Raw genomic sequence first — 22,322 nt, 5'->3', positions numbered from 1 at the left:
TAAGCAAACACAGAATGTGAAATACAAATAGATACCCTTAAAAAAAAAAAAAACTCAAACCAAAAAATACCCAAACTCTCAATCCCAAACTTAGTCAAAAGGAGGAAAGTCAATTGTAAATCCAGATTCATTCACATAACAGCATACAACTATTATTAAAAAAACACATGATATAGACATATGTACATAGATGGTGCAACAAATAGAGAGCTACGTATACATAGCAAACTATTTTTAAATCATATTTGTATCTGAGGATAAGAATGCTTCCCCCCCTTCAAGTGCTTTTGAAACGAGTGAAATTAAATAAATGGAACTCACTCACCTTTAAAATAATTTGTACATAATATGCAAGTTAAAATGCTACCTTAGACTCAGCAACAAAAATGAAATAAAAACAAAGGTACTATTAATGGGGACCATTAGCCTTCAAAGAGTCCTGCAGACTTTGTATAGAAGAACTATCCAACATAAAATACTAGATAAATAAAAAGTTTTATTTTTAAAAATTTTGAACCATATGAAATTGCTCTTTTCCCAGGGCCAAAATGCTTTTTATCAAAAGCATTAATTTGATATTCAGCCTAAATATCTTAGGGTGGGTTGATTGATGGCTGATTTTTCCCGTTTTGAAAATGGGATCTTGACCCTGCTATCCTTATAAGCACAGCTACTATCCTTTTTAGTAAACATATTATTTCCTTATGTTGGCCCACTGCTACTTACAGAAAATGAAACAAATTAACAATATTCTTTTCACCTAACCAAACAGGAAAGACACTTTGAAATGTTTACCGTTCTGGTATCATCTGAGTTTATGCACTAAGAAAACCAACAGATTTATTGAGCTCCCTCAATTGTCTAGGGGACAAGGGTTCAGAATGGTTCTAGAATGCTGACCCTCGGTGCCCTCTGCAAGACTCTTAGCTTTAAACTGGCATTTTCTGAAAGAGACCAAACTTGGATGGTATATGAAATGTTTTTATATCATATTTTACCACTTCTGCTGTACAGTATATTTAAGCCAAAGCTTTGGCACTCATGTCCTAAAGAAAATAGCTTATGACCTCTACCTAGTGACGTAAATTGAACAAACATTCCTATTGTCATTTATGGTAGAAGTACAACAGAATGCAATCAGTGACTGCTATTATACATATTTTGGAAGGGCTATTTCAATGTAAAAAAAGAAAACTTCTCAAAAACAAGTTTTCAGTAACAAACAAAAAACCCCCAGAAGTACATTTCTGGGTTGTACATTGTACATTGTTTCTGGATATGCCTTGGGTTTTATTTGTACAAATTGGACAGCAATTTTTCTTTCTTAAAATGAATGCCATTTTTTTTTCTTTTGCAGAGATTTTTTGAAACTGTATTGCTGGTCACGTTTTGTTTTAATTAAATGAGGAAAATAGTAATATATTCTTGCCCTAAATTAAGAGATTTTTATCTATTTATTTTCTTCAGAGAAGTTGGGAAGACAGAACAAAAAAATATTTATCAAGCATTTTATAAAAATAAATTGTTCCTCAAATTATTAGTAATAGCCTAGGTCACTGTCATACAATATTCCTTTGGTTTATCAAAGGGTCACACTGGGGAAAATCCCCTTTTCTGACCAGTGCTTAGACTTCCTATTCCTCTCTTGCTTTGGGTGATCAGAGCAAATGTATCCTAGTAATCTAGTTAATTTATAGAAAATAGAATCAACCTCTCTTGTTACATCATGATTGAACATTTTTTTTAACTCCTGTAAATGAGTTAGAGATAAGCACTATTTATCAGATTGTTTTGTGGAGCATACGGTTTTGATTATTCTCTATTCTTGTTGCTACTAATGAAATATGCAATACATCTCAAGAGAAAACATTTGCAAAGCATGGCCTGTGAGCACCCAGCAGCAATGAATATTTGCTGAGGATTTATTTTGTGCAGTTTTCACCTTTCTCTCATAGTCCTCTCTCTCCTCACAATCTTTCTCCAACAGCCCATGAGAGCACAGCGATGTGCTTGGGTGACTGAGATGTCCTCTGGGGTCCCCCATTCTAGGACCTGGAGAACACAGTTTCCAAGGGCCCTTGCTCTGCCCTAGCAGCCGAAAGTCATACAGAAATTCCCCAAAGAGCTAAGAAGTGAACCTCGATGAAGTTGTTCAGGCATGGATGCAGGGTACCTTGACACCCTCAATCTGACAAACTCAAGGACCCTTTACCCCTCTGGTGTTAACAGGATCTGGAGATGGACATTTAAAGAGAAAAACCTTCCCCATTGGTGCCATCCCTATCCATTGCACACTGAGATGAGAAACCCCGTGGAAGAGGATTCAGTTAATCGTATTCTCTTCCCAGGCCCTGCAGAGGCTATGTACAGGAGAACTGCAAAGACAGTAGCAGAGGTGAGAGTACAAATATAAAGGCAGGTGAGTTACCGATGCTTATGGCATTCAGATCATCCGGAAGGAATAATCACATTTTTCTGACCTATATAGACCACCTTATAAAAATGTCATTTACCTCTCATTTAAAAGGGGGTAATTACAATTAAATGTGGGAGAGGAGACAGGAAGATGGGATGACCAACATCCCCTCCTCCAGGCTTGGGCAGACTTTGTTCCCTACGGTTGGAGCTGAGGAAACAAAGGGAGGACATTCAGGAAGATAGATGGGCTGGCTGGAGTGCTGACCTGGATGTCACTCACCCTCACTTACCAAGGTCCATGCTCTTTGAGGCTTTCAGATTCATTGATTCGGGCTGCCTGGCCGGTGTCACAGATCTGAAGTGGATGTGCTGATCTGGAAAATATACTGCCGAATCCACCCCAGAGCTGTGGAAAGAAGCCATATGCCGTATTTAGATTTAGAATGATTTTTTTTTCTCTTTTCATAAAGGAAGCAGTTCTCATTTTGAACCCAGCCCCTCGTTGTTCCCTCTCTAGCTCCCAACCATGTATTATCAACCGATTCTTGAATCTCAGGTTGCTTTTATGAGATGTAGCAACTCTATTTTTATGTATTTTATCACACTCTACAATTTAAATAAAATATTCTCTGGCTAATATCATGTTTTCCTCTTCACTGATTTCTGCTAATTGGGATCCTGCTGTACAATATATAACTTCAAATGGGAAAGCCGAGCCTGGAAAGAACTGGCACTTCAAAGGAGGTCACCAGATATTCGCAGAGCCTAAAAGCGGGGTTAAGAGATTTCTGAGGGCTAAGCATGCCCTTTCTTTCAAAACAAGTGAAAGGCTTATATCCTTTAGAGAAAACCATCCTGCTGAAAGACTGCTGGCTGCAGTGGCTTGGTCTTCAATTTTATTTAGGCCTATTTCCTAAAAGTAATGTTAATACTGAGAAAATATTCTGCTCATTAATAATATGAAAAGGAAATAACATCAAAAGCACAGTTGACAGTTTAGACACCAGATACATTAAATACCCATTATAGGCTTCCTAGTACTTGTAGTCAATCTCAGAGAATTCTATTTCTGCTAAATATTTTATTTATTCTGCTTGAGGATGGAGGAGATTATACAAGGGAATTACAGACAATGCCTTATTTCTTGGTCTAGAAATAAATCATATTTATAAATTTCATAAATTAAATTACAGCTGCTTTCTCCCTTGATATTCTCATATATTTAGAAAGTTAATATGGTGGCTCATTTCAGCATAACTTTATTCGAGTTTTAAATTCAGTGAAACTCAAATCAAGTATCTGATAAATCTGAAAGTACTGAAGTAGAGGTTTTCAAACAGTTGGGATTTGACACTATAAACAATAGAGCAACAATAAAAAGAATGAACTCTTACGAATGAGAATCCTTCTAAAATGTATAGGGGATCTTAATTTCTTAGCCAAATATACCAAAATAAGTTTGATCTTTTCTTGAAACCCATTAGTTATGCACATTCAATACTGCATTGCAGCAATATTAAAATTAAAATGCAGCAATAATAATATTGCTGAGTGAATAAATGAACTTCCATTATTGTAATACAGCAAGTGGCTCAAGGAAGTACCCATGACAGGTGGCAGCAGAGCTCAAGAGCCCAGATGCCAGAGAAAGCCTGGCTCTGCTCCTGTCTAGCTGTGGGACCCACGTACGTTACTGAACCTCTCTGTGCTTCAATTTCCTCATGCATAAAATGGGTATAACCACACTCTCTACTTCACGGGGTTGTTAAGAGATAAAATGAGTTTGTAAAGTAAAAATAAAAAGATTTGTAAAGTAAAGGGCATAGATTCTGGAACAGAGTAAGTGCCAGTAGAAGAATTTAGGAAATAACTAAGCAAGTAAATAAGTAGACTTGCATTTGTTTCCCAAATGATCATACATTTTTGCTTTCCGAATCCTTGATAGGATTTCTCAGGTTTCTTTCTTTTTTTTAATTTTTTTTTTATTTATTTATGATAGTCACAGAGAGAGAGAGAGAGAGAGAGAGAGAGAGAGAGAGAGAGAGGCAGAGACACGGGCAGAGGGAGAAGCAGGCTCCATGCACCGGGAGCCCGATGTGGGACTCGATCCTGGGACTCCAGGATTGCGCCCTGGGCCAAAGGCAGGCGCTAAACCGCTGCGCCACCCAGGGATCCCTCAGGTTTCTTTTTTTCTCTGCTTTTGTCCAAGTCTCAGTAGACCCGTGACTAAGAGCCCCCTCTCCTATTTATTTTTAATTTTTTCCCTTTTTTCTAAAAAAATATTATTTTTTTTAAGACTTTATTTATTTATTCGTGAGAGAAACACACACACAGAGAGGCAGAGACATAGGCAGAGGGAGATGCAGGCTCCATGCAGGGAGCCTGATGTGGGACTGGATCCTGGGTCTCCAGGATCACACCTGGGGCTGAACCGCTAAACCACTGACCCACCCAGGCTGCCCAATATTATTTATTTTTAACTGTGGTAAGCTTGACACACAATATTTTATTAGTGTCAAGTATACAGTACAGTGACTCCAACAAGTTTATACCTCATGTTATGTTCATCACAAGTGTGGCTGAGGGTACTGTGTTGTGATGGTTAGGAGCCTGGACTTCAGAGCAATGTGCCAGGGTGTGTGGCCTCTGTGTACTAGTATGTACAATAGACAGTATTAGAATGTGTAGAGTCGTAAGAAATAAAGATAACAGTATATGCTAACAGTAGTATCTAGAACACAAGGAGAGCTCAATAAAAGTGAGCTGGTAATTCTTTTATTTCTGTAGGTTAGAAAGGCCTGAGATAGTCTTCAGTGAAGAAATGGTACATAGTTTCATGAAAATTTCTCAAGAAATTAAAATCTACTCTTTATAAAGCTTTTCCTTTTTTCCTTTTTTTTTTTTCTGACTTCTTTGCTGGTGTCTGACTTCTATTTTCATAGATAAAAACCACTGGCATATATAAAGTATATTAGATGTGGTAACTAGTGATGACAAATATGCCAATTGTGAGCAAAAATCCTTGCACCACCAGTGTTACTGACACTGGCTTGGTGTAACAATAACACTCCAATTGTTTCGGCCCATTTTAAAGAAGAATTCTGAGAGGCTACTGTGAACATGAGCTTCCCCCCTGAGCCTTGCTGTTTTGGAAGCACTTGCCTTTAAATGTGTTATTCGACCTTTATTTGCACTTAGTTTTACATCCTTTGATCTCTTGTGATGATGTGGTTTTAGTGTCAGAAAGACTCATGGCCTTCACAGAATCCGAGAATTTAAGAGCCGGAAGACATTAAAGGTCACCTCATCTAACTCTTCATCTTATAGATAAGATACGGAGGCCCAAAGAGGAGGCTGATGTTCCAAGGTCACACAGCTGGCCAGTGGCAAAGTGAGGGCCAGGACCGTGGTTTCTTAACATTGTCTTTCTCAGAGCCATAAAAGCTGTGGCTAAAATGGTGGCCAGCCTGGGGTACAAGTGGGCTGATACTGACTCTATAGAAATCAAAAGTTTCCCTTTTTGTGCAGATTCATTTATTCTCTTATGCTGCTTGCATTCTACGCTAGCTTTTTGTTTCAGTAGAGTGCTACATACCATGAAGTAAAAGGGAAACCAAAGGGTTAACCCAAACAGATGCCCTATGTTACAATGAAAGCCATTAGGGAGGTGGTTTAGGTCCAACATGAATATTCCTCATTAAAACTTAGGTCACACTGCATTTAAAGTGCTCTGCTCAAGGGAGACTATGGGAATCTACCCAACTGAGTAACATACTGGTTAACCTGCTTTATTGTCTTACTTTACCAAACTAGGCAAATTAAATACAAAAACTCAAATTTTTTGAGACTTCTGGGAAACAATTATCCACATCCCCATTTAAAAAAAAGTAAGGTGGCAATGCCACTTGATGTAATAACATCAAGTAAGGATCCATCTAAAGTGAATTTTTTGGTACAAATATTTAGATACAATGAAAGCTAATCAAGAAATAAAAAGCTGCTTTCTATAAATGAATATAACAAATGTTCAAATATATACACTATATATACCTGAATGTATCCATTAAATTGATGAAAGTGATTTATACTCTATTGCCATTGCTTTGAATATGACCAAGTATATGTTTTGAAATCTTCGGTAGAAGGACCCACTTTGCCAAGGTACAAAATAAGAAATAAGTCAAGATACGGCTGATATTTAAGGAGGGAAGTATAATATGAGAAATTACAGGAATAGAGCCAATATGAGCATATAGTGGACTTAAATAATGAGGTGCAGTATTGAATTAGTTACTGTGGAAATATTTTAGACAGTAAGTGAGACTAGTAAAACCATTTGTATTTTTATGCTACAAATTGAAAATTTTTGGAGGGAAAGGGTGACACAACGATTAACCAGAAAATATGACATATTTTAATTTTGAAGAAAGTTAGCATGTGCTCATGGCTGAGTGGGCTGCAGTGGAGGCTGTGGGAAACTGCAAGCTGACAGCAGGCCAAAGACATGTTTTAGATAAAGGCCATGTTTTCAGCATGAGCAACCAGGGAATCTATCAAATAGAAATGATGCTCAATGTCAAATTATGCTGCATAATGAATAAATAAAGGTAGCATGAAACATATGCCAGTGTCCTGAATGTGGTGACAAATCAGGAATGTGAAAGACATCGAAGACCCAGCCATGAATGTTCAAGGAGAACTGTCAGAAATAAAAAGGAAGGAGAAGAAGATTTTGAGAGGTATGGGAAAAAAAAAAATCTGAAGTCTCAGGTGTTCATCCATGAATAGGCTTCAACAATTGGCTACTATGAGTGAGAATAGATGCAGAAAGGGAGGGAGGGAGGGAGGTGGGGAAGAGGGAAAGAAAGGGAGAGACAGATACAGAGAACCCAGAGAGAAGGGAGAGAGAAAAAACATGAACATGTAGGGAATAACCAAATGTTGTCTGAACTATTAATAAAACTCAATATATTCCACCTGTTACTAATTTGCCTTAAACTCTCCCTGAGATATCACAGTAGAAAATATACTTCCTTTCTATGTATTTTGTATTTAGACACATATTTTCTAAACTTTTGTTCAATAATTGGTGTCATAAAACTCCGAGTAACTTTTCAGTAAATTCCTGATGTCATTTTGGTTCAAGATACAGGCATTAAGTTTGATCACATGCGTGTCTCACTTCTCATGCAATAGTTGTTTTCTGTTTCACAAGACTGGCTACATCCCTAAAGCACCACTTTTCCCTTTTAGAGGGCTTTTAACTTTTTTTTTGAAAGCCAGGGCAGCCTCCCTTGCTCAGCCCTCCTGGCTCCCTTCCAGTCCTCCCTCCATCCCAAGTTCCACAGATCCCAAACCCCCTTGCTGCGGCTGGTCACCTAGGCAACGCAGCAGCTAGCAGGATGGTGCAGGTCACGAGATCCCAAAGGGAAAAGTTTCAAAGCTTTACATTTGTTCCTTCCATCTCAAAAAAGTCTTTGGCTCTGCCCCTTCTTCTCCAGCCATCCTGTTCCTCTCTTCATTCTTGCCAGCCCTCTCTTCTCTTGCCAGTCCCCAGACTATCCTTGTTTATGGCTTTCTCCATCCACAACTGAACTCACTCAACCTGATACTGTCCTCAGCACCTCCTGTTGTTGTTCCCTCCCCCCAAGAAATCTGTGGAGACACTGAAGCAACCAAAAAGGCAGTTGCTAATTCCCGACAATTTCATCTCTGCAGTATGTCCGATGCCCTCTCTCACCTGAAGAGCTTCTCCTCACCTGAAAGTTTCTCATCTGAAAGCTTCTCCCCAGCCTCCTCAGTAGGGATCCTTAGGACCTTTCACTGTTACTGCCCTAGAAAATATCCAGAAAGTCTCTGGCTTCCAGTGGATATTAACCTCTCTCCAGCTACCTAGTGCATGTTGTACACAATTAAGACCCAGGTCTTATCGTGCTGTCTGCTGAAACCCTACCACAACGTTGGACTATCTAATGAGGGAAGTCTGTATTCCTTATCTTTGCACTCTGGGCTCTAACATCTGGCCAGTCAGCCATGATACAAGTTGCACAAATCAACTTCCTTTCCCAGCTTCCTCTCTCTGAAATTCCCCTCCGTCCTGGGCCTTTGTCATGTCCACCTCCAATTCATACTTTGAGATTTAGATGAAACGTCACTTTTCTCATAACATTTTACCCAATTCTTCCATCTGGAATCATTCTCCTCTACCTTGGATGTCCAGGGTTTTTTATCTATACCTTCTAGCAAATACTACTTTGTATCCTGTGTGCTAGTTGACATTTTTTTTTACCTATTGGCCTACCATCTTCTTGAGGGTAGGCTTTATATCTGATTCATCTTTGCATTATCCCCACACTTTTGCATGTGTACAGATGATAAACAGTAAAGTAGAATGAATGCAATTATTTTTTAAATGCATTTTGTTATGGCCACCAAACTGTCATTTTTGCTTCAGGATGAAGGCAGGCAATGGAAATGAACAAAACCAAATATGTCCACATTTTCTTTCAAGAAACCTCTAGAAAACTGATCTAGAACATTACTGTAATTATCAATCCAGTTGGTGAAATTATATTTGAGTAAGATAGCTGACTTCAAAAATTTAGGAATCAGAGATAGCTAAATATATGTAAGCTTCCGGCTAATAGAGTTAGCTATACTCTTTTTGTGTTGCTTTATTTTTAGCAGATTGTAATAAAAAGCATAATAGGAATGACAACAGCATTGCTGCAAGAAAAATGAAAAAATTTCACAGGATTATCATGGGACATAGAATGGAATAAAATACACAGTTTTTAACAGCCATAATAAATACAGAAAATAGCAAAGGGGCAAGTTAATGATTTTTAAAACTCATCAGAAGAACAAAATCTATGAATTCCACAAGTCAGATGGTGTGTATACTTAGTAAATCTCTCTCTCTCATGCTTGTGAGATTCTAAAAATCATTGATTTTTTTGTTTCTATTACAGAGTGGATATAGTATTGGGCACTCTTTTCAATATTTTAGATTATATATGGTGTTGCTTTAATTTTTAGATTCCATTAACTTTCTTGGAACATTTATTTTTAAAATACCTTTAGGGTTTGCCAATTATAAATGAAAAAAAAAAACACAAAGCTTTATGTCCTCTCAGTTTTGTTTTATACCTTCCCATAGAACCTTCTGAGTTCTCTGGTTTTTCAACATGTTAAAAGAAAGTTCAACAAGTTTCTTAAATATTTTATAATATATGATGAATCTTAAACTCCAGGAAACAAAGTATGAACACTCTAAACTATTAGTTTTAGCTGTGAGAAGTTTTCACTGAAAAGGAATTATAGATGCTGAGATTTCCATTGTGGAAAGAAATAGAGTTAAAATAAGGTTGCTGGGTTTTCCCAGAAACACCATAATGGGGGAACATTTACGATATATCATTTTATCAATACCTGTGGCTGTAATCTTCAGTGCCCAATTCCAGAATGGGATGTGGTGGTGGAGAAGGTGGGACCTCACTTTCGGCCCATCCGTCACTGGGAAGCAATAGCTCTAAAAAACAAAGAACCAATGAAGCTGTAGTAAATGGGAGGCAGAAGTGCTCGGTGCCTGACTTTGTTTCAGTTCATCTCACAGATGCAATTTTCACCAACCCATAAACCAACCTTGAAATAAATAAGTCTTCCTACAGGACTGAAGGATTTGTATGAGAACTAATACAGCCCTGTATGAGGAAATCTAAGCCTGCTAATAGGTTTTTACACTGGTGACCTGCTGGCAATCTATGGCAAGTCAAGACTGTGCATCTTGAATATCTTTCCCCACCTATGACAGTCGCTCATGACTTGTGCTCTGTGGAAGATTAACAAAGTCATCTCTTTCATACCTTAACAGTTTTGTAAACAAAACTCTCTCATGAACACTCTGGATTATGTGGTGATTTAGGTATTTTCTTTAATGGCAAAAAGTACTTAAAAAATGAGATACTTTATATCTACTCACCATTTAGAGATGGTAGAGGGGAAGAAAATACTCTTTTTGCATCTGTGCTACAGTGGAAATAAGGGAGTTTGAGGCCTTGGCAGTAAAAGACTAGGGTCAGACTTGTTTTTTTCACCCACCTAAAATGTACACTTTTTAAATACATTCTACTTTGGAAAAAATAGACATGTATCCTATATATTACTACAACCCATAACAAGCAGGTCTGCTGAGATCTTACTGCATAGCAGATATTGTGCTAAGTATTATGTACATTATGTCATTTAATGCTCATACTTATTACCAGTATTAATGAATGTATGAAAAGCATGAGAGTGCAGCCTGGTTAAGGGTAAAGTTTGTGCAACAAAGCTGCCATGTCTCTGGTCATGGCTCCCACTACTATGTGAACTTGGCCTATTTATTCTAAACCTGGTTTTTTTAAAATCTATAAACTGGAGATGAGAGTAGCTTCAGTACAGGAATATAAGGATCATACTAGATGGTGCATATTCACACAGATTTACAAATGCAAAGTGCTAATAAGCAACTGAAAGATTACCACTCTATACGTCCTAAACTCTACTGTGTATCTATTATAGTGAGAGATTTGGTGAAAAGTGGATCCTATTTATTCTTGACTGTTGGAACAAGAGGAAAGCATCTCTATCCCTGTGAAATGCTGCTGGTAACTGAACATGCTTAACCCACCCACGTGCCAGATGTGATGGTTACTTTTAGGTGTTAACTTGACCGGGCGCAGGGTACCCCGATATTTAATCATACACTATTTTGGGTGTTTCTGGGAAGTTGTTTCTTGGATGAGATTAGTATTTAAATCAGTAAAGTAGACTGTCCCCCAACAATGTAGATGAACCTCATCCAATCGGCTGAAGGCTTGAGTAGAACCAAAACGCTGACCTTCCTCTGAGTAGGAGAGAATTCTTCCTGCCTGCCTGTTTTCAAACTGAGATACTGGCTTTTTCCTGCCCTTGGACTTAAACAGAAATATTAACTCTTCCTGGGTCTTGAGTCTGATGGCTTTCACACTGGGGCTACCCTGTTGGCTCTGCTTGGTGTCTAGCTTGCCCATTCACCTTACAGATGTTGGGGCATGCCTGGCTCCATAATCATGTGAGCCAATGCCTTATAGTAAGTCTCATTATATCACATTAGTTATTATATGTTATTATTATATACATTATTATATATTATGCATTATATATTATGTGGTATATGATATAACGTATATTATACATTAAATACATATAATTACATAGACATCCCATTGGTTCTTCTATGGAGAACCCTGCTCCAAAGGAGGCAGTCGTAGCAGTGCTGACACATCCCTGGGTAGGAGGCTTGAAGTAGGAGATCTGATAAGCAGGGTGACTGGGGTATACAAGCATGGTTAGTAGAGGCAGCCAGCACTATCCCCCTTCCTAGCCTCCCATCCAAATGATGTAGTGATTTGGTAATATAGCCGCAGTCAGGTAGCCAGAGACTTGCTGAGAGGAATAGAAGAGAAGGAATACACTGTAAACTGGAGGCAAGGGACATATTGGGACAATATTTTCTACTGGCTCTAATTTCTCTACCCTCAACTTCTTAGCCCATCTTTCACACTGGTGATATATAGAGCTGTGACCATGCAAATTGGCCTCTCAGAAACACGTCAATTGCACAAAACAGCGTAGAGAACAATGGTCTATGCTTCTGGCAGGCAACTTTAGCTCCTTATTACACATTAGCTCCCCAAGACTACTTACTGCTTCCCAAGCACAAGCCTGGATTTTCTTGCCTCAGTGGATTTGCTTCCATAACTTCAAAATCCACTCCCATCCATCAAAGTCCCACCCTTCTCTCAAGGTCCACCTCAAATACCATCACCTCTATGAAACCCTTACTATTTCTCTCAGATCCGTCAACAGTTTTAGAACAGTGGCAGAGAATACTAGTGCTCGTTTTCCTTGTCTTCCTGCTTTCCTCCTGTACACACAGATCCCATTTCCCAGCCTTCTTTGAACCTAGACTGGGTCTTCCCAATAGCACATGAGTTGTTCTGGTCATTGACATCCCCAGGTCAGCGGTTATGAAATGGTGTGCTCTCTCCACCTTTCCATCTCCCAGCTGCAAGCAGAAGTGGATGAGGCTCTAGAAATTGTCCAGCTACCAATGGAAGGAGTGCAGGTCCCTCAGTCACTGCATGGAGCACAGCCCCCATCCTCCTGCTGCCATGCACACCTCACTGGGTGGTGATAAGACAAGAAAAATATTATCACTGTCTATCCACTGACATTTGGGGTTTATTAATACTATAGAAAATTACTCCATTTGCAACATTTATCACATGCTGCTTTTGCAATAAGCTATTGATCTACCATCTATCTATCTCTACTTCTCTTGCTGGACTATAGAGAAACTCCTCTTTATACTTTTTCTCCTCTCCCTCCTCTTCAGCATCTTCTCTGGATTCTTCAAATTTTATTACAATTGTTACCTTTACTTTTTTTTTTTTAGAGAGAGAGAGAGAGAGAGAGAGATTGCATTGCCAGGGGGCAGGGGGAGGAGGAAACAAACAGCTCAGGTTGCCTCTATTACCTTTAAATTTTTATATCATCCACATGAACAATCTACATATTTTTAAAGTATCTTTAGGTACAGAGGCAAATTATCTTCTTTGTTGACTCTTTATCCTTGGTACATTTTGAAATATATTCAGATGCTAGAAGGAATTGTTTTTCTCTCTTGGCCCAAATACCTCTATTAACCCTACGTCAGTGTAAACATATGGAATTCTCTTCTGCCAAAAATAATTTTTCTGGATTTCATCACACATACAGGGTTAAGTCTTGATGGTCATCCTATATATATGCCTGTGAATGTTGACAGTGCATCCTCAAGTAACTACTTCATTCTTGACCCAATGACCCTTATTTTAATCATCATCATTTTTTTTTATTGTTGTTAGTTGTTTTATAGACTCTGACCTGCTAGGGCCAGATCAGGAGAGTAGAAGAGATTGTGATTTTAGACAAGGGCTCAGTGAGCTAAGGCCCTGGTCTAAAAAAATCTCCCCGTCTGATTTTGTAAATAAAGTTTCATTGAACAGTTATGCTCATTCATTTACATACTGTCTATGGCTGCCTTTTCACTATAGTGGCAGGGCTGAAGAGCTGAAACAGAGATTCCTTGGACTGCAAAGCATAGCACATTTACTATCTGCCCTTTAGAGATAAAGTTTGATGACCCCTGCTTTAGATTATTTAATTAAAAAAAATTAAGCCAATTCTTGAGGGCTATAACAGCACTGTATTCTTTGAATCCCTGATAGTGAATTCTGCACAAGGAAGGTACCCAATAAACATCAGGCAAATTGAAAAGAATAATTCAATTTCTGATCACCGCTCCAGAGGTAGTGCCTTATGTGCTACAGAGGGGTGGACACATGCTGGCTCCCCAGAGAAGGCACATTAGGAATAATTATACATTATGTGTCTGCTCAAAGGACCCCAGGGAACATGGATCCAGTGAGGCAGGACACAGAACCAAAGGGCTTGATTTGAGATGGGGATGGAAGTCCTACAGGAGCCCTCACTGAGTAGTGATCCTGGGCAGATTTAGGGCAATGAGGGACTCACACATGGGGCTGGGGTGTAGTTGAGTTAAAAGGGGAGGGGAGGTAGGAGTAGAGTACAAAAGAGGAGACAAGAGCAATGAAAAGAGAATAACAGACTGGAGGCAAATGGTCCTTATTACTTAACTATTACTTGTCTAGGGATAAGATCTGCCAGCAAAATTCTTCAGAAAATACAGCGTTGGTATTTCCTGTTCTTCATTACCATTTAAATGCTTGATAGGATTTTATAAGTAAAACCTTGGGACACAGCCCCTGTCCTCATTACCATCTTGGAGCACCACACTCCTTCCACTGCAAGCATTGCTAGCAATTCTCCAACATAAATGTGAATTTTCTGGTGTTACAATTTCCAAACATTAGTTCTAAAAATGTCTTTTCCGTGTAACAGCTTGACAGGAATATATATATATATATATATATATATATATATATATATATATAAAATAACCAAGGAACTGTGGCTGGTATGTACTATTATTACAAAAATAGATGGAACCCAGCATATCAACATTGGGTTTTTAAATATACAAAGGAAAGGAAAAAGGGAAGAAAAAAAGAAGTTAATGTTTTGGCTGTAACAGTTCCTTTCCTCACTAGACATTACATTTTGTCAACTCAATCCTGCTTTTCTGAAGGGGCTCCTTAAAAAACTTGGTAGTGTTAAGTCAAAACTCAGGTTTCATGAGTCTAGGCGGCCTCTTGCTACCTCACAGGCATCGGAAACTCAGAAACTCTCAGTGCTTCTCAAAATTTTAAATGTTTTTAATATTACAAAGAGGTGATCATCATGATATGCTTGTACAGCATCATGTTTACAAATTCTATTATATATATTTTTATCTCTATGTCAATAGGCTTATATAAAAGTAAGAAAATTTCATCTACAGGCCTCTTAATGATTAAAATTTAATGAGTTTACCTTGATAGGCCTAATTCTTTAACTCAGTATTGTATAACAGATCTACAAGGAAATAGCATAGATTTTTCCTCCTAAGGAAAAAAAAAATGTTCAGTTCAGTCCCTTCTTGAAAGAACTGGATTTTTTTTTTTTTTGTCACCTTGGAAAATTGACATGGGGGGTGGGAGGAAGTAAAGCAGGAACCTTGTAGGTAGCTGACCTGCATAGTTTTTCACTGGTGCAAAAAGTTGTACTACCTGGATGTACATCTCAAGAGGAGGAGAACAGAGAGAGACTCCCAGTAGTTGTCTGCAGCCACATGTACCCAAAGGACCTAACTGTTCAGTGGAAATACAAACTCAAAACGTTCTATTGAAGTTTCAAAGTATTCTGACATTTTATTTTTAGAATGTGCTTCGCCAACTGGACTCTATTATTTATTTATTTTTTTACACATGTATCCTTACACTTTTACTACTTCTATAGTTTCATTATTTTGGTCTTTGCTGTCCCTTCTAGAAATACTGTCCCATTTCCTCGAGTATCTCAATGTCCTTTAAAAATACTCTGTATAATTATCACTCCAGCATCAATATTTTATAGTTATTAAAAATGAGGGGCACCTGGCTGGCTTAGTTAGTGGAACATGTGACTCTTGATCTCGGGGTTGTAAGTCCTTGTCCCATGTTGGGTGTAGAGATTATTTAAAAAGTAAAATCTCCAAAAAAAAAAAAAAAAGAAAGAAAGAAACAAGATAGGAGATAATGTGCCCACTGGTATCATTAGAAATAAAACCCTGAACTTGGATTGTCACTGTATCACATGTTGCTTGAGAATTAAACACCAATCAAATCACATAAAGCTTAAATATTTTAATACACATGGCAATGTTCTTGATCATTACATGGGCATGGCAGAGAGAAGGGTGTGTTGGTCTGCGGAAAACTTGCTGTTCCTTCCCCAGATTCTCCTGCTACTGTGATTTAAGATCTCAGAAAGAGATCTCGCTTTGTCAAGACAAATTTTAATTTCTTAAAGAAGATGAGAAAAGAGAGTGTTTCTTTATCTGATACAAAGTCAAGTGAGCTATTAATGGACATCCTTGGTATCAGGTGAAAGGACTTCAAAGTTTCAAGGGACTAATGTAAGGCAAGGTCTGTGCTGTGATTTAGGGAATGAACTTGAATCAGAGAGACAGAGGCTGGATCCAGGCTCTGCATGGATCAAGTATGTGGTCTCGGGTTAATTATTTACTCTCTATTTCTTCATCTGTAAAATGAGGATAATAGCATTACCCACTTCCAGTGTGCATGTAAAGTGCCTAACACAGAATCCAACAGTCAGTAAACACTTAATAAATAAATGGTCACAGCTGTTGCTGCTACTCTTACTAAAATGGAGGAAGTCAGAGGAAAAAAAAAACAATGTTCCATTCTGATAAAACAGCTTAATTCTATAAGAATCTGAGATATACAATCCTATTCTGATGGAGTTTTAAGAGTTTAGAATTTGTCCCCACATAGTTAAATTTTGGTAACATCTTAAATGTAAGTAAGGGATCAATTACATCAAGAGTACCTGTATTGAATAGATTACTATGCAACCACAGAATGTAATGCTGTAAAATATTCAGCGACATAGTGAGATGATCATAATGTATTATTAATTAAAAGAGCAATTTCCTAAACATTACATATATTTCATTTTCATTTCTTTTTACATATGCATATTTGTATGAAGGAAAGATCTGAAATAACAGACGTAAAAATGTTATCGATTAGTATCTTTGATAGAAGTATGAGTAATATTAAATTTTCTTTTTATTGCTTTCCCCTAAATTTTCTGTAATGAATATGCATTGCCTTTGCAATACAAAAAACTTAAAGCTATTTTTTAAAAAAAGGATATGCAAAGAAATAAAAAAAAATTTTTTTCTTGGTGACTGTAAGTATGATTTTTTAAAAACAAAGGAAAGGCCAAATGTTTTACATCTTGAGCTCTAGTAGTACAGAATAACGGAAAGATAATGTAGTGAGGGAGTAACAAGAACATTCCAAATGTTACATAATGGTCTCGGTTAATGGTATTTACCCCACTCTTCCTAGAATCAAGCGTAAATCTGGGAATCATGTTATGACTATCTTATGGTTTAATTAATACTAGTCCATACATTTTTTAAGTTTAATAGTTATTTACATTTGATAACTCCAATAATTAAAAGATTGTTAAAAAAATAACAGTTTGCTTTAGTTTCTCTAGGCATGGTTTGTTTTACACATAATCCTCCATGTTTGGGGCAGCAAGCATAGAAACTGTTACTTAAACTTGAGGCAATGCCAGGAATCTGCTTCACAACTTCTGAGTCAGCTCTTCTACCCATCATCTCTCAGTGTTCATGACTCAGAGTAACAAAGTCTGCACTTAGTCTAATTAACTTCTTTGTTTTCTATTTTTTTTTTTAATAAAGAGATAGTCTTGTGTTTTCTCATGCTATTTGCAATAGATGGAAATGGATAGACTCTTACCTTTCTGTTTGTCTTGTGAACTGTAAGCGCCAAATGGATGCAATGAGCTATGATCATTTCTCCTGGAGGTGGTTATTGTGGTTTGACAATTCTCAAAGCATGGCTTAGAAAATGTCCCACACTCTGTAGGCTCCTAAGGGTTGAAAAGAAAAATTACATTTGCTTTTTTAATATGTATGAACTTGGTCAATGAGAGCGAAGTAGGAGAATGATCAATGCAAGCTCTTCCAGAAGTCTACTGCATATACACTCTCAACTGAAAAATCAAAATGGCCTTATCAGTTAAAATATCTGTGAATATGAAATACAAAAATACTGACAATGTGGTGCTAAGGATTGGGAGTACTCATAGCCAACATAAGAGAGGATTAACTTTATTATTCTTTCCTCCCACTTACAACTGGCTTCTTTAAAATTTTCTTCCATCTGGGAATACAGCTTGTGGCAGTGTCAACACAAGAATACGGTTCATGCCAAGGGTGTTTTTCTGCCAGCCAGCTGGTTCCTCTCTCTCTCCCTCAGTGACTGAGTGCATATGCTCTAGGACAAGTCAGAACCTAAGCAGGTTGCCATGAGTGTATCCCACTGCAGATACTAGGTCTTTTGGCCAGAAGCTAAGACAACTCTGTGACAATGCCAGGCAGTGGTTCTCCTGAGCTTTTTATCAGGAGATATTTTTGATATTTTCCCATTTTGATGTTGACAGCCTGCAAATTTACAGTGTCCTCAAAATGGCTGCATCCAGAGCAACATGCCCACAAAACACGTTACACAGGTGGGAAGAAGTAGCAGAGAAGGACCAGTTATGGATAGCTCCAGCTGTGTGTTCAAGAGGATTGAGACACAGAGAACTGGGTTCTGCTCTTGCTTGGGTTGTCTTTCTAACAGATTTCAAGGAAAACGTGTGGAACCATCTCATGGTTGTGTCCTTGACCATTTGTGAGAGGAACAGGCCACTAACAGAAACACAGATCTGATCCCCAAAGCTCTTTCCTTCTGAGCAAAGCATTTGGCCAGAACAATTTTATTATACTTTCTGCTCAGTTACAAAAACTCAGTATCCTGATAAACAAAATATTTAAAACATTCAATTTATGCATACTAAATAACTAAAATGTTTTCAGCTGCCAAAGGTCTGTTAGCTTCTTGTCGAGGCTTATAACACTTTTCCCACACTAAGTGCTCCCCTCTGCCTCTGTACTGCTAGTCAAACCAAACTCAGCAAACTACTCTAAATTGAAGTTGGAGCCCTGGCAGGCAAGAAAGGTAAGACTTACTTCACATAGCCTTGTGCTTTCACAAGAACAACAAGAACCAAAGGAAAAAAAAATTTTTTTCTGCTTTTCCAGCCTTTGATAAATGACACAATCGATATCCCAACAACTGATCAGTAACCAGCCTAATTAAAGTATCCAGCTTGTAAAATAGAGCTGTCGTGCAGCCCTCCATTAGTGTCCCAGCCAATAAAAAATATAATGGATTTTTAAACATATTCCGCTTCTACCAAGATGAACTTGTAGCGGAGGAGGGAAATGTTTTGGAGAAGGGGGGATAAAAACAGGTCATAACCCATTTTTTAATACTAACTCTCTAGGCTCAAATAGAATTACAATTGAACCTCAAGCTCATCCTTTGAAAAACATGTTTCTGTTTAAAATGATTTTGATTCAATCAGGGACTCATTATGTATTCTTTACGAGGTCCTCATCAAAACTGTTTACGTATCTTGTACATCTGGGTAATGTGGGAAAATACTCCAACAACTATATATTTTGACTTTTCTTAAGTAGCTTCTTCAGTTTTTTTTATATCAATATAATGTTCAAGTAACCATTTTGGTATTCTTGCCAAATCTAACTAATTGATTTGCCTGAATGTATAAGCAGTGCTGAGACCTTTTTCTCAGTTATGATGCTTTTTTATTGTACCTGAGGGTGATTGCTGCTCCACAGGAAGAGCCACCAAAAGCATGAATGCACAACATATGCTTTGACACAGTAAAGCATAGAACTGGGAGATCAAATAGCTGCAGAAATGGTTTTTTTTCCAATTTAATAAAGATTAGTTGTACATTAGAGGCTGCTGTCTTTATAAGAAAAAAAATGCTTTTTAATCTTCATGGGTACCACAGAGATTCCCGATAGCTGTGAGCACCAGTGCCTGCCCATTCCCCATGGAAAACATGTAAATATTAGGGAAACTAAAAAGGAACCTTGTTTAAATGTCCTCATCAAAATTGCTTTTTGTCCCATTTCTTAATTCCCAATTAATTTCCTGGTGAACTACATTAATAAGACACTTGCGAGGATAGGCAACAAACCAAAAGTTTAGCACTTGCTTCTGATGGAATAATTGTCAACCCACCTCAGAGTGGGAGAGTGGAAATACGTGCAACAAAGAAGAATGTAAATGATAAAATGTCTCAACTAGATGAGCCCAAGTACAGAATGCTTACCCACCACGCATGCATCTGTTTTAGGAAAAGACATGAAATTAAGGAAGGGGAGAGGTGGTGAACAGAACAACAATTGTGTTCATCTTTTCTTTCTTTCTTTTTTAACTTTTGCTATTTGCACAAGTATGGTACTCTACAGCAATGCCTTCCAGACTTTTCTCTTAGTTGAAATATCTTTGTTCCAAGAAATCCTAAGGGAAACATAGTAAACAGATGCAAAAAATGGGTGGCTTAGGAGCCCATGGGCCATCCTTCACACCCAACTCTGACAACTGGGTACCATGAATCCCAAGGCTCTTGAGTTAAGAATCAAATTAAAAACCAGAAAGGAGCCAATTCCATCATGGATGGAAGCAATAGATCAGGGTTTTATAACTATGTACATAAGTAAAATCCATTAAATATTCATGGAAGCCTCTCTGTCACTTAAGCAGACACAAATGTTGAAAACGAGTTGGCTCATTATATATAGTCTCCAGTAATTGGCCAATTTACATTTATTTAACATTTACAAGGTTATGTACAGAAGAGTAAAAAGGTACAGTTACTCTTTTCCAATAGCTGATAATATAACAAAGTGAGATATAGTTTATAAGTTTACTACTTCAGCTGACCCTCTCAGATAAAGTAGGTCTCAGATGCATCTTTTATTCATTCATTCGACAATATTTATTAAGTGTCTACTGTGTGCTGGGAAATGAGGATACATTAAGGGATAAAATAGACAACAGTATCTGTCATCTGGAAGTACTGAGTGCTCAACTGTGTATGTCTTCACATAGCCAAAAAATGGACAATCTGGGATTTTTAACTCAAATAATCCAAACCTTTAGAGCTTATGCTTTTAACTACTAGGAGCTCCAACTACCTTCTACTATTGTTTAATTTGAAAAATCCTCTCTTTTTTATTTTTAAGTTTAACTTATTAAAACTAATATTTTATTTTAGTGTGTTAACAGTATTCTATGTTAACTCTGCTCATTACTGCATTACACAGACATTACTTGTCCTTAGAGACTATTTGTGCAATTTGCTCATCTTTTTCTTTACTCTAAACTATGATCAACTGTTTTCTTCTTCTATTTTCTTAAAAATCTTTAGGAGCATTTAATAATTTGGGACGCCTGGGTGGCTCAGCAATTGAGCCTCTGCCTTTGGCTCAGGTCGTGATCCCACAGTTCTGGGATAGAGTTCCGCATCAGGCTCCCCGTGGGGAGCCTGCTTCTCCTTCTGCCTATGTCTCTGCCTCTCTCTCTGCATCTCTCATGAATAAATAAATAAAATCTTTTAAAAAAATAATTACTTTTCATATAAAGGGAAAATAATGTTTTAAGAATATTTTCTATTTATTATAAATATATTAATATACTTATATGATTTAATAATATAATCATGTAATATAAATATAATTGTATGTAAGTGAAATGTTCAGGGATATCAGCATTCAAGAACATTTTATTCTTACACTCCATGTGTATGTATAAATATCTCTTATGTTAAAAAATGCATAAAAAGTCATGATAAGATGCTGCAAAAATACTTATTTAATTAAAAACATTTATTTAATAACATGAAGTAGGCAGCTTGTTTAACAGATCATGTTTTAAATTAGTGAAGTCCCAGATCTATAGTGTCCATGTGCACACTGTGGGGGAAAATATACTGTATTATTAACAATCTTCACATTAAGCACTGTATATATCTGGTTAAGAGTTTTCTAAAGTATGGACATATAAGCACATCAACCAAAAAGTATATAAAGATGTTTAATAGTTTATTATATGAGTAAAGTCCAAAGCTCTAGAAATTTCTGGGGGAAAAAACCTAGAAAATATGGACCTGTTACATTTGATAAATTACTTACTTTATATGCATGTTTTTATACCTTTTAGTTATACCTATAATATACAACCACGTGTTGGCCACATAAATCCAGCAGAATACTTCTGGGGTGTATTTTTCCTGTTTTAGATTCAGTAGGATACTAAGTGATGGAACTTTGCACAATTTACGTGGCCATTTGGGCAATTTGCTGAAGGAACTAAAGACATGCATCACCTCCAGTGGTCTCTCTGGTCTCCGCAGAATCACCAATTGGATCATCCCTCGAATGTTTCCTTCCATGGACATTGATCGCCTCAGTGTCTCCATAGCTTCATGGTTGGACTTTCCCAAAAGAGATTCCCCATTAACAGCAATCAGCTGGTCATTCATCCGCAGACGACCATCCTAGGGCAGAACAAAGAAAAACATTATTAAACAGAGAAAAGTATGGTGATGATGGATGGCTGTTTCAGGAGAAGTTCAAGTTTAAAAAAAAAAAAAAGAAAAAGAAAGAAAGAAAAAAAAAATCCAGCCATTAAGAATGATTTATTTTCTATGGCAGAAAAAGGTTCTGGAGCTTATCAAATAGTCACAAATACCAA

The 22,322-nt window shown here is 37.4% G+C and overlaps 1 protein-coding gene across 3 annotated transcripts in view; it reads right to left on the bottom strand.

Annotated features, from left to right (window-relative positions):
- PARD3B (par-3 family cell polarity regulator beta) overlaps positions 1-22,322 on the bottom strand; it is a 991,638-nt gene that overhangs the window by 382,569 nt on the left and 586,747 nt on the right. For all 3 annotated transcript variants that reach the window (XM_055345407.1, XM_055345409.1, XM_055345408.1), the window contains exons 12-15: positions 21,955-22,125; positions 17,442-17,574; positions 9,850-9,949; positions 2,709-2,824 (exon numbers count right to left, since the gene is read on the bottom strand). In XM_055345407.1, the coding sequence (XP_055201382.1) occupies positions 2,709-2,824; positions 9,850-9,949; positions 17,442-17,574; positions 21,955-22,125 (520 nt within the window). The remainder of the gene's footprint in view (positions 1-2,708; positions 2,825-9,849; positions 9,950-17,441; positions 17,575-21,954; positions 22,126-22,322) is intronic.

Source organism: Nyctereutes procyonoides, unplaced genomic scaffold (genome assembly GCF_905146905.1).
Source record: "Nyctereutes procyonoides isolate TBG_1078 unplaced genomic scaffold, NYPRO_anot_genome, whole genome shotgun sequence".
Classification (NCBI taxonomy): domain Eukaryota; kingdom Metazoa; phylum Chordata; class Mammalia; order Carnivora; family Canidae; genus Nyctereutes; species Nyctereutes procyonoides.
Note: the sequence above shows the minus strand (reverse complement) of the source record. Positions and strands in the feature narration are given on the sequence as shown.